Genomic DNA, 13,607 nt, shown 5'->3' with positions numbered 1-13,607 from the left:
CCTAGTTCTTTTTCCATTCTTCCACAAAAAAGTTTAGTCAAAGAGATGAGTGTTGATACTTTGCAAACATTTTAATGATTATTTTTGGAGCATACACATTTGAAAATATTTGTTTACTTCAAACTGCAACTTGAGTTAAATAAATGTTTATAATATACAAAGAAAATACAAGGGAAAGCACAGCTTGCTTTTTGCTTTGTCTTTTTCTCTTTTTTTAAATGTGCCTTGCACACAGAACCAGTGTTTCTGTATCTATAGCTTTATTGTAAAATTACACAAATGCACTCAGGGACTTTGATCCTTTAGCAGGGAAATGAACAGTTGAAAACATACTCAACACAGTAACGGAAGCAAAAAAAGAAAGAAAAAGCATGTGCATGATTGTATGTAGACATTAAGTAAAACAAATGAAAGAAAAAAAAAAATTCCTAATATTTCAACAAATGCAGGCACTAGTAAAACTTAAAACCTGTTAAGGAAATGCCCAAACACACTATAGTTAGCTCTACAGAAGCAGGTGTGCTTGTGTCCAGGGTCTGACGCTGCAGCTGCAGGTGATGATGTTTAAGTCTGAAAAAAGATGATCTATGCCAAAATTTACACTGGATCTGGAGTAATGACAGTAAACACAGTAGGTGAGGAGAGACTACCCTGGCTGCCAGTGGCTCAAGCCCTTAAAGCAGTAGAGTGACCTGGGAAAGGCCATGTGAAGCAGCCAGTTTAGGAGGAGACCCTAATCAGTTTCAGGAGCTAGTGGAGCTGCGATGGGACTGTTTTTCCTGTGTATTTGGGTACATGTCGGGTGCTTGGGGGGTGGGGGAGGGATTTCAGAGCACAGCTTTATTTTCTGCAACAAAACACAACAGGCTTCACCAGTATGGGAGTTGGTCAATGATGTAGGGAGAGCATGCTCAGTTGAGGTGGAAGCCCTTCTCCATAGTGGCGGCAAGGAGGCGCTCTCTCATGATCTCTTCGGAAGAATATTCCGGCAACTTCAAGTAGTGCACACACGTGTTAACTGAAGGATAGCTGGCATCTGTCGCATCAACCTACAGGAGAAAAGACAACAGCGGGTATGAAGAGAGAATGTTAGTGGTTCTTAGTTAACTAATTGGCTGGGTTTTAGCATCATGGATCTTAGCAAATTGAAAAAAGAAAAGAAAAATAGTGAGCTTATATACACCTTTCGGACTATTGTGAGACGTGGATGGAGGTTGGCCAGTCCACCAGGGGGCAGGGTCGAGCAGCCTGTAGTGAACTGGAGGAAGGCCTTCCTTTCATCTGATGACATTCCACACAGGACTCGCACAAAGCGCAGGAAACCAGGACTGCAATACAATTAAATCATCAACATGATATATACAGTCTGAAGTGTGCCCAAGTACATAATTTCATACATTTAAATTCACAAAATTCCCACATTCATACATTACTACTACACTATTCTAATAGCAGAATAATATGGCACATGTAAACGACTTTAGAATAAATGTTTTATGTTCAGTGTTCCAAAGTTTGGGTCAGTAAGGTTTTTAAAATGTTTTTTTTTTTTAAGTCTCATGCTCACCAAAGCTGCATTTATTAGGGAGAGAAAAAAAAAAGAATCCCACCCCTTTTACATAGCAATAAAATGAAACCAGTAATATTGTGAAATCATTTTAATTAAAAATAACTTGTATTTTAATACATTTTTAAATGAAAGAGCTGAATCATCCTTCGTGCTCAAGAAACATTTCTTAAATCACAGTTGAAAACAGTTGTGCTGCTATATTTGTGGAAACCATTCAAACATTTATTTGAAATAGAAATGTTTCTAACATTGTAAATGTCTTTACTGACACTTGACTAATTTAATGCATCCTTGCTGAATAAAAGTATACATTTTTTAGATTGGAATCACTTTGAAAAGGAAAAAATACAGTTAAGTGCAACATGTGCAGTGTAAATCTGTTATATAGACTACATAACATAATGAAAACACTACTGTAAAAAAAAGTTTTAGCATGTTACAGGAAGAGTGCATCCACAACAGATTTACACCTTGACTAAGTTCGCTTGTGCATTCATAGCCTTTACCAGGGATTCATCTTAAACTAGGATTTTAACTGTCATATTACATAACATTATAGAGAGATCACTATTGTAATAAAACGTTGTTAACTCTGGGTTTAGTTGTCGTGTTTCAGCGCGTTGTTACATGAAGAGCACATCCACAAAAGGAGTAATAGATTCTGACTAGCACGTAACCAGTGTTTCCCATACATTGATTTATTTGTGGCGGCCCGCCACAATATCAACATTGACCACCACAAATAGATTTCAGTGCCCATTTATTAACTGCACTGTGGCGGCACAAAAATATATTTTAACTTCTCATAACAACATAAAAGGTCTTTAAATGTTGCGTTTTGCGCAAAAGACTGTCTGTTTGCGCTGTGCAAAGAGAAGTGAGAGCACTTTTCTCACACGATCAGCCCTGCTGGTTCGATTCTCTACCGATTCACAGTGAATGAATGCAGTGAACTATCAGTTTAGCGAGCAATTGGGAACGCAGTTATGCATTATTTCCACATTTGCATAGTTGACGATTACATAATTTCACTAGATTTTTAAATGAGACGTGTTTGTAAACTTGTTATCTGCCAAAATAAAAGCTTGACTTTCAGTCAAAATAAAAGCTCACGGGTTAATCTCTTGCATATATAGAAATTATTATAACATTATTATTGATATTATTCTTATTCTTATTAGTAGTAGTAGTATGTAGTGTAATGTAGACAGACACTATATTACAACTAAAAAGAGGTTAAAGTCCAGGTACAAGTCAGCTTTTTCTTTGTTCAATTTGCACACTGAACATGGGTTGGAGCTCTTAATTTTGAACTCAAAGTGCACCAAATTTATTAAACTTTAAATTGCACAAAATGTTCTTCCGAGGTCCACCTACAACAGTTTCACAAAATCCTGTGGGAAAAACTAACTTAAATCAAGTTCACTTGTGCATTTGCATCATTTTGTGCAGATTTAAGTTAATATTACATATATGTTATATAAATATCGAATTAATCTCATATAGGATGCGTTTGGTTGAGCTAACAAAACCCACTAAAAAAGCGCTTCAGTTTCCTGGTGTTCATTCAGCTCTTCAGCGCACGCACCTTAAACAGCAATGCTGTTATTTAAAACAGTAATATTCATTTTAGATGTTTCTTTTTCAAAAACATTGATGCATTATAAATAACTAGCACATATTTTTCTTGTATCTTTTTCATCAACAATATGGTTTATTAAAAATAATTGAATTATTGTCCGCACATAGGCTATTCTACAAGTAATGTTGCACAGTGACTTGTCAGCATTATTTTATTTATAAAATTAAAAGAAAAAATTTGGATAAAGAAAGTTGGCCATAGGAGTTTAAAATCATTTTAAAACTTACACTGGTTCAAACTAGGCTTCTATACATGTTTGATGTGCTTGGGACACGACTTTTAATGGTGAGACTTTTGTTTTTGTAATCAGGCTCTCAAAAATGATTTAAAATTTGGATTTAGATTTATCGGCTTTCAAATATAAAGAATTATCAGTAATGGCCAACATTTTCATATCGGTGCATCCTTAATGATTACCAAGACATGCATGTTCTTTTTCCATTTAAAATGCTGCAATTTTGTAACGATAGATTTACATGCATTTCGGGTCCCATATAAAAAACAAAAACAAAAACAAATCACAGACCTACCCAAGAAGTGTATGCCATCATAAAATGTAGAGCAATAGAAATAATAGTAAATGTCTACCTGTCCCGTGTGTAGCCAAGTTTAGGTTCTGTGTAGTTGACAATGTCTTCAGCGGTCCAGGATGGAGATTGGTTGCCACATAAGATCATTTGCACCTCTTTATGACTAAATGAGCTGAGTTTCTCCATAGGGAACACTCTGTTAAAGCCCTCTGTATAAAAAAAAAGAAAAAAAAAGACATTACACACTTAGCACCATATTTAGAACTGACATGCATAATGTAGTAATGAGTGTCATTCATAATATACTGATATCTGAACAGCCAAGTTACACATACTTTTTTTTGTACGCTTGGTACACACTGAGTGTAGCTTGAGTGGATTTAAAGTGCAAGGCATGAGAGTTTTGTCAATTTTGTCATACCTCTAAAGGCCTCCATTTGCTTCTGGATTCCTGTGTGCATGCAGAAGTCAAACATGAGCTCTACATAGTCCTCAGCATTGTCCATGGTGACCATCTGAAGAGAGGACAGCAGAATATTTAGCATTTATATCTTATTCTATACAAGATGACACCAGAAACAATGCATTACATAATTAGATACCAAGCAAGCAGTGTGCATTTCAAATTCTGCCACTTGGCCTACATACATATAAACTACTGTTCAAAAGTTTTTTAATGAGTTTCTTACGTTCACCAAGGCTGCATTAATTTGATCAAAAATACAATAAAAACAATAACTATGAAATATTATTACAATTTAAAAACATATGTATCTTAATATATTAGAATGTAATTTATTCCTGCGATAGGAAATCTGAATTTTCAGCAGTCTTGACTCTTCAGCATCACATGATCATTCAGAAATCATTCTAATAAAACCAAGATTTTTTACAGGATTCTATCAATACAATACAAAACAGCATTTATATAAAAATATTTGTTTTGTTTCCAATCAAAAAAGTCTATCACTTTTGATAAATTTAATGCAACCTTGCTGAATGAAATACATTAGGGATTAGTAGTGTCACTATACTGGAATTTCTAAATTCAATAAAAAAAAAAAAAAAAAAATTATATATATATATATATATATATACACATATACACATATATACATATATATATATATATATATATATATATATATATATATATATATATATATATATATATATACATATATATATATACATACACATATATATATATATATATATATATATATATATATATATATATATATATATATAGATACATACACATATATATATATATACATACATATATATATATATATATATATATATATATATATATATATATATATATATATATATATCATGGGAAAAACTGCCATATAGATATTTTTATTATCATCTCATAATCTTTGGATAATTTTGTTGCAATATCTTACACAGCACAGGGAGGCTTTATTTGAAACTTTGAACTAAAGTAAACTGTCAGTAATAAAATAAGAACAAATTAATAAATTGCAGGGCTCCAGACTAACTTTTTTTACTAGGAGCGCTGTAGCCCCTGACTGAAAATTTTAGGAGCGCAAGCAGAACATTTTGGGGCACACCTTAAATCAGCTTGCAAAGCAATTATTCAAATTTTCCCCAAAATAACTAATACTGACAAATTCTTTAATAATAAATAGACAAAATAAAACATTGTAATATCTTTACATTAAGTTCACAGGCCTCCAGACTAACATTTGAGGGCAGCAGCACCAGAGCCACTGAGTTCTACAAAAAATATCTGGTAGCACTGGGGCTGACAATAAAGCACTAAGCTTAATTGAGGGTGTAGATGAAATTAACTTTAATTATTATCATTCATAATGCCTTCATGTTAATTAAAAAGCAAAACGAGTGAAAAAATATTTATATTAGGGAGTGAAAATAGCCAATAAGCATCCTACTGTTTACAATGGTAATTATTTTTATTATTATTTTTAAATAAGTGTTTAAATAAGAGTTTTCCTACATCTTAAAATGTTTAGTTTTAGGACAATCTTTGAAGGATGAACAAAAAATGTGTTGGTCATCATATTAAAAATAACATAAATATGATATTATAGTTTTGAAGTGCTGGAAAAAGATACATTTTAAGTAAAATTATGCGAAATACTTGCAACCCTACACTGAAATTCAGACCTTGTAACACCAACACTATTCAACTAGAGCAAATGAGACACGTGAATGAGTGTGTCAATTCGCCGTCGGAGAGAAGAGAGCAAAAACGTGCAGCTGATATTGGTGTATCGATACCGCAGAAAAGGAGTATTGGAATAGTTTCAGATATTCCAATAATACTGAAATATGGATATTTTTGACAACACTATTAGGGATGCACAGATCTATCGGTCAATCTGTATTGGCCAATAAAATCAATTTTCAATTAAAAACTGCCGATTATCAGGGCTTATAATATCTTGTCAAACAAAAGGGGCGGAAAAAACGTCACAGAAATCACCCTTTGTTCAAGCCAGGGTTGCCAGGTCCAGGGTTTTCCCCTACACCAAAAGTTATTTGTAGCTCCTCCCATCAAATAATCGCAAACCGCTTTGTGCTTCATGCTTGTATGTTTATGTTTGTACTTCTGATGATTCTCAGCTGTCAAATTGTGTCAATTTTATCATGTCTTCCACTTTAATTCAAGTTATAGTACAAAATAAACATGAATGCACACCAGAACGCATGTTGAAAGATACAGTACAACTTACTGAAATGAATCATGTCTCAAGTAATCGCTCAGTGTTTCAACAAGGGAAAGATGTAAAATAAATGCTTGTGAAGAATGTCACTTAACTGCATTTAAATCAGGAAAATTATCCAATGTTCACAGTTCTTTAGTTAGCTATAAAAACACTAGAGAGGAGCTTATATACTGTTAATTATATGTTTGTTTGAATAAATTTGTCATGAAGAAAAGCGTTTGTGAAAACTACCTTATGTACAACTGAGTTGAATACAAACATTTGAGTTCTTATTTGTGTAGTAGTTATACCTGAAAATAAATAGCAGATGAATATAATAGTTTGGGCTCTGTTGTTAATTTTAACTTCTAATATTATTGTAATGTACCAAATGAGAGGGTTCTCTGTATAGTTTACAGCATTAGTTGGGATTTTGTTCAAACTTTTAGTAGATATTATTCAGAATAATTGGCCATAGGTATCAGCAAATTTCTAATATACTATCTTATTGACCCAAAACTTAACCTCATCTCATTCAAGCATCCTGCCGACTATCCCATAAGGAAGTGTGATTTTATCAAGATGGCAGCAGGAAGTACTGGTACTAAGGGTGATGCAGCCCTGCTATACAAATATATGTACAAATAATGCATTGCCATAACTACAAATACACAAAATAATGGAAACCACAAAATAGGATTTCATTTTCACTGTAGAGAGGCAGACTGTATAACAGTACACACACAGGGCATTACATTGCATGTCTGAAAAACGTGACGTACCTCATCTTCTCCATTGGGCTTCAAGTCTACCGATGAGAAGCCATGTACTTTGGATGATGGACAGAACTGGAAATTTAATCTAATAACAAATAAAACAAAGAAATTTAGATAAGCAACATAAACATACATGTAAATAAAACATGTAAATAAAATACCCAGCAACAAGCAAGGAATTAACACACAATATTGATTTCCTTGATTAATATACAAAGTGACATTCATATCTCACCCAAGATCTTCTACACTAAGTGGAGGGCCAGAGCCCATAGGATTCTTTAGCATGAGATCCTGTAGCCGTGTGTTCTTCTCATCCTCTGACAGACTCTTATTGCCCAGGATCTGCCTGCGCTTCACTGACAGTGCCTTCAGCTCTTTTAGGAATCGTGCTCTGTGAGGATTCACCAGTTCAAAGTCCTCCCATGTCAAGATGCCATGATACCAGGCTGGTGGCTTGGGCTTGGGTGGGTCAAGGATAAACTCGGACTTGGAGTCTTCATCAAAGCTACCCACCGAGTATGTGTCCTGACCATCCTCAGTGGAAGCCTCAGACTGGATTTCAGAGAAGTGGCAGTCCGACTCAATATGGTTTTGATAAAGTAGCTTACTCATGTTGCTTTTGATGTCACCCATACAGAGCAGTTTGAAGAAAGGCTGGGATATGGGCAGGTCAACGAGACGGTTGTCCTGGATGCATTTGGCCAGAAAGATGCCAAGGAACAGGAAAAGCTTGGTGATACGCTCCAGTTCATCGCTGTCCTGAGGGAAGGGAGCAGGGAAAAGGCCGCAGGAACGCTGCACATAATAGCCAGGTGGTTTTAAGCCTCCACCCAGATCCACCTGATGAACAATGAAAATGTCAATTTATCAGCCAATTGAGAACAGTCTCATACCTATGGCTAGAGCCTTGTGGTTAACAGGTAAACGTGGTAAAGCACTTACTTGACGTGACTCATCATCTGGGAAGTCGTCGTCACAGAGCCAGATACCAAGGGAAGTCCTCTGGAACTCTGCAGCAACAAGGGCATAGAACTCCAGGGTAGGTCCAAGACCAGTGCCCTCCTCCCCCTGGAACTCCACCTGAGCAAGATAACCATCATTATCAGTCTTAATCAAACAGTCGGAGATGGATTTTCACTGCTCTAGAGCAGAGGTTCTCAACTATTGGCAGGGCCTCAGCAAACTGCCAAGGAGGCCACAAGATGGCTTAATATATTAAAGAAAATTAATTACAACTGAATTAAAATGTAAAAACATCGTCTTCACAGAAGAAATACTGATGAAAAATTGTGACATTGACCATGGAACTCCTTTGTACAGATGTTATTGCTTCCACTGAAGTACAAGATGCTCTTGTATCATGCTGTACAAAATATGACATGACAAAATTAACAATTTTAAGGTGTCTGTGTTAGTGCAATTATACATTGAAGTACTGAGTAATAATGCTCAACTACATGAACTTACTATAGGGTTAGGAATAGGGGGCTGGTGAAGAGTTAGTTGCTTGTAATAATGCATAATTTATAGTTATTACTACAGTAAATACATGTAACAAGGACACTGTAAAATAAAGTGTTACCATAATTTGTAATGAAAACAGAAGCACTTTCACAAGCTCTCTCAGACTTTTAGACCCCACTATTTTTTCCCCAAACATTATGTTGTGGCGTTTACCTCCAGTACAGACTTTCTGTCAGCATGTATCTGCATCACACTCTCAGCCCACTCCATCATACTCTCTCCACGAGGCACCTTGACACGCTCATGCTTGAGCCGACCAACACGGAACTCGCCGGGATCATCACGGCGAACTGTTGTGGATGGCCGGGAACGCTCCATAGTGGCTTCTCTTCGGTTTTGGAGCCAGACAATAGCCCTAGAGAGAGATGCAAATTCTCAAACGGCCATTTCAGATTTGTATGAATGAAGTAAAGATCTCTTTGAAAACTGCAAGCACAGACCTGGAGGCTCCAAACGCAGTGCATGTAAAATAAAGCTGCCGGGTTTCAAAGGGTATGAGGAAAGGACACTTGCTGGTTAACTGCTCACACCAGTCTGGGAGAGCCCCGCTAGCCAGGGCCAGTGGCTCCTAAAAAGACAATGAAATCTTTTGTAACATTATAAATGTCTTTACTGTGGCATTTGATCAATTTAATGCATCCTAGAAGAATACAAGTAATGATTTCTATAAAAAAAAAAAAATCATACAGACCTGACTCTTGACCTGTACTGCATCTACAATGTATAACATGCATAAATAAAACTACAAACACGTCAGATTACCTCGATCTGCTGCAGGATTTTGGTTGTAATTTTTTTGCTGGTGAATTCCTCAGGTGATGCATTGAACTGTAGCTCTTCCACATCTACACAAATAAATGTGACTTATAAATGCATAAAAATGGAAGCATAAACAACTGGTTCAAGACAATGCTCTGAGAATGCACTCCTTACCTTCCTGTAGTGTGCGGCCGGATGAAGGTTCTCCTCCGATGGTGAAGAGGATGCGAAGGAGCTGCAGTACGTCCTCTACGCTGCAGGCACTCTGGCCTGAACCCGCCTTGGCCTGAGCCTGCTCACGTGCAGCACTCAGGATGTCACAGCTCTGTGTGGCGGACAAAGTCCCTGAACTCAGGCCTGAAGATCTGCAGCCACGCTCACAGAAGTCCTGTAAACCCATGTAAGAACTGTTAACACAAACTACCCATATTTTTTCCTCCCAACCTTTTTATCATCATCACAACATACCTATAACAACGCAATTACTAAATTCTTACAAAATTATATAGTTTATGGCCAAAGACGACAACAAAAATTTAAAAATCAAAGCAAATAGAGAACAAAGTCCACAATGACAGCTAAAAACTTTCATGGCACATTTACACCCATTTAGGCAATAGAATTTACAAAAGGACAGCAACAACTGTCTAACAGGTGGCTACACAAGTGACAGTCAAGCAAGAAAGAGAAAAAATACTTAAAGTATAAAAGGGAAAATAAAGATGGTATGTACAGATATATATGCACATCCGATGGCATTCTATACCTTGTATGCAGCTATGAGCTGCGAACAATTTCTGTTTTTCCTAATACTTTTATTAGAGCCGGTTAATTTCCAGTGGCGCAGGAAAGTTGAGTCTGCATTCTTCTGCATGTAGGTTATCAAGTCATTCTTTGGTAATTCATCTGTGCCAAGGTACTGTTCCACATGCTCTACAGACCAGCAACCCTACAACAGGAAGAACCAAATGTTGGTCTTTCCTGATTGTAAAGTCTCACGCAATACACATGCATTACAGTAGGTTTAACCACTAGAGAGGCCCGTGCATTTAACAATAGATACCACTGGGGTCATTTCACAGTCTTCTGGCTTTAAGGTTAGTGACGTCTGAGACAACTTACTGAGAAGGGGCATTTACACATTGGGGACAGCCACAGAAAAATCACAGCCAAGATTTTAATGAGCCAAAGAGAGTGAATGAAAGGAAGATAGGTAGAGAGAGATAGTGTGGAGGAGAAACATTAAAAACGTGTTATTACCATCTTTCCACTCTCTCTTTCTTTGTCAGAGTCCTTCAATTCTCTGTACATTATCCTACAAAAAAAAACCAATGTTTGTTAACAGACATCTGGGGGAAAAGCACTACAAAAAAAGTTTGAATACTAAAAACAACTGTAAAACGTTAGACTCACGTATATGTAGGTTCCCAGATGCGTCTAAGCTTGTCAGGTTTAATAGCACCATTGCATGAGAGTTGGAGAAGCTTTTGGACATAATAGAAAATGGTGGACTTGTAGTTGGTGAGAGGTAGCTCTACTTCTCGTGTAGTCCCTAGACCTGCTACTTTCAGGATGAGAGCCAGACGGGGTGAAGGCGTGCACTCCACCTCCTCTTGTACCTCTGAGCGAGGTGTACCTGTACACATTAAACATGAGTTTTGCCATGAAAAATCACAATGGATTACTGTGTTTGACTCAGCAGGCAACCAGTGTTGTTATTAAAGGGATAGTTCACCCAAAAATTTTAAATCTGTCATGTACTTTGTTTTCCTCCATACAATGGAAGTCAAGTCAATGACTTCCATCAACTGTTTGGTTACCCATATTCTTCAAAATATCCAAAAGAAATCCATTCAAGTTTGGAACAACTTGAGTGAGTAAATGATGACAGAATAAAAAATTTCGGGTGAACTAACCCATTAACAAGCTAAAACGATTAAATAATTATTTACATTAACTGAAATAAAATATTAGATGAAAAACTTAAAATGTAAGATTTTTTGGTAATTTTAGTACTTAAAGCTAAATATAAAAAAGTAATAAAAACGGCAAAAGCAAATTAGAAAAATGACAAAGTAAAATTAAAATATTAATATTTAGAATTGTTTTTTTTTTTTTGTAAACACTAGAATAGTATATAAATAATATTAAAATAACACTGCAGCCAACAGTGTGGGAATTTATCCCCTTTCTACAGTGTCACCAGTACCTGGTGGAGGGATATCCAGGTCAGTAGTTTGCTGGACGTTGGTACGGCCTGGTCTAGGGTCAAATGCAGGTACTAAAGCAGAAAACTGTCTCTTTAGCACAAAGTCGTCGTCCCATGTCCTGCGCCGACCCCCTTTGGTTTCATACTCCTCTTCCTCCTTTCAGGCCACCATTGAAAAAGCAAAGTGGTAAAGCTCTCTTACATATAATGCTCAACAGTTTGCAAATGTGAAACACATATATCACCTAACCAAAGACATGCTACACAGAGGAAACATGCTGGAAAACAAAAACAAAACAAAAAAAACCTGGAACACCAAATACATTCTTAGCCAAAAGAAGAAAAACAAAAACACTGTTCACCAAATTAAAAAAAATTAAAACACGAAATTTCAAGTAACCAGAGAGGAGAACGCGAAGAAAACCAAAAATAAAGGATTTCCACTGTACTATTATTGAAACTACAACAGGTTTTACCCTATGAATATGAACGTGGTAACCAAGGTTGACCCTGGACCGTACCAGAACTTCCTCATACTCCTGTTCTTCCTGATTGTCATCCTCATTCTCATCATCGTCATCATCTGGCTCTGGCAAGTCTTCCTCGTCATCTAACTCGGCAAGCAATGTGTTGGCCCGACAACTGTCCAGGAAGTCTGAGCGGAAGAAAGGCAATGAAAATATATCAGCCTTCATATAAAAAAAATAAATTGATCAAGGAGATGAATTTAGAGGACAAGACTGAGTAATTAGTTTAGTAATAAGCAAAAACATCAAATTAGAGATTAATCTTTAAAAAAAATAAAAATAAAACGGGCTGAGGAAGGGGATGTACTAGAACAATTGAGGGTGAGGGAAAAGAGAGTGTATAATAAATGTAACATGGCCTACCATAGAGTGAAAACTCAGCCTCCTGACCTGTGTCACTCTCACTAGAAGTAGAGGTCAGGCTGGTCGTCAGCGTGTTACTGAGCAACTGGCCGACGGACAAACCTGTAGTTGCCGTGGCTACATTATTGCTGCTGGTTACTATGGAGGTGGACATTGTAACAGTTGAGGTGGTACCAGTGGTTGTAAGGTTAGGAAAGCTCTGCGCACCCATAAGAGGAGAAGCTGCAAACAAAACCCAAAAACTGTGATTAGTCTCCAAAAAAAAAAAAAAAAGCAGGTAACAAAAAAAAAAGAAGCTTGCTCTACAAACTAAACATGCTTCAAATGGCTGCAGTATGCAAATCATGGCCAATATTAGAGTCCTGTTAATATTCACAGAACAGTTAAATACTCTGGAGCAGGATGTTACTCAAAAATAAATTCAACAAAATGAGTGCTATTACATAATAAGGACTAAAATATCCTGAAAAAGACAAGACAAGCTTACAGATTAAATAGTATTGCCTTGCAAATACTACCATCTCTCTTCTATACTTGCATGTTTCCGAGTGCAATTCTAAGGCAACAATGACTATAATTTTTCGGAGAACATTTGCCGTATGATTAACAAATATAATAAGCCTGCATTTAAGTTCGTCATTAATAAAGCTAAAAGGACATCTAAACAGTGGTTCTCAAACAGGAAGGCCAGGGCCTCAAGATGACAAAATAATTGAAAGCATTAAAATAAGCTTAATCAAGATATTTATTCACTCTCTCAACAACTGTTTGTTTCTTAAAAAAAAAAAAAAAAAATATATATATAATAATAATAATAATAATAATAATAATAATAATAATAATAATAATAATAATAATAATAATAATAAATATATATATATATATATATATATATATATATATATACAGAAAAACCTTAATATAAATTTAAGTGTGTGATTTGTAGGGGTGTGTCCCCAAACTAAGGATTTTCATAGTTGAATCAGAATCGTCAAGCCTTGC

The 13,607-nt window shown here is 35.9% G+C and overlaps 1 protein-coding gene across 12 annotated transcripts in view; it reads right to left on the bottom strand.

Moving 5' to 3' along the window:
* Window positions 1-46: 46 nt before the first annotated feature.
* hectd1 (HECT domain containing 1) overlaps window positions 47-13,607 on the bottom strand; it is a 32,948-nt gene continuing 19,387 nt past the window's right edge. For 4 of the 12 annotated variants that reach the window (XM_084393499.1, XM_084393506.1, XM_084393503.1 and 1 more), the window contains exons 26-42: window positions 12,606-12,827; window positions 12,192-12,370; window positions 11,716-11,872; window positions 10,920-11,142; window positions 10,767-10,821; window positions 10,273-10,455; window positions 9,681-9,894; window positions 9,510-9,592; window positions 9,188-9,315; window positions 8,901-9,102; window positions 8,166-8,303; window positions 7,456-8,063; window positions 7,227-7,305; window positions 4,164-4,257; window positions 3,801-3,951; window positions 1,184-1,328; window positions 47-1,049 (exon numbers count right to left, since the gene is read on the bottom strand). In XM_084393499.1, the coding sequence (XP_084249625.1) occupies window positions 912-1,049; window positions 1,184-1,328; window positions 3,801-3,951; window positions 4,164-4,257; window positions 7,227-7,305; window positions 7,456-8,063; window positions 8,166-8,303; window positions 8,901-9,102; window positions 9,188-9,315; window positions 9,510-9,592; window positions 9,681-9,894; window positions 10,273-10,455; window positions 10,767-10,821; window positions 10,920-11,142; window positions 11,716-11,872; window positions 12,192-12,370; window positions 12,606-12,827 (2,999 nt within the window). In that variant the 3' untranslated portion in view covers window positions 47-911. The remainder of the gene's footprint in view (window positions 1,050-1,183; window positions 1,329-3,800; window positions 3,952-4,163; window positions 4,258-7,226; window positions 7,306-7,455; window positions 8,064-8,165; window positions 8,304-8,900; window positions 9,103-9,187; window positions 9,316-9,509; window positions 9,593-9,680; window positions 9,895-10,272; window positions 10,456-10,766; window positions 10,822-10,919; window positions 11,143-11,715; window positions 11,873-12,191; window positions 12,371-12,605; window positions 12,828-13,607) is intronic. The other 8 variants (XM_084393504.1, XM_084393505.1, XM_084393510.1 and 5 more) reach the window with 3 other exon arrangements.

This window comes from Rutilus rutilus (assembly GCF_951802725.1).
Source record: "Rutilus rutilus genome assembly, chromosome: 21".
In the NCBI taxonomy this organism is placed as follows: Eukaryota; Metazoa; Chordata; class Actinopteri; order Cypriniformes; family Leuciscidae; genus Rutilus; species Rutilus rutilus.
The sequence above is the reverse complement of the archived record's forward strand: the minus strand, read 5'-3'. Positions and strand labels throughout refer to the sequence as shown.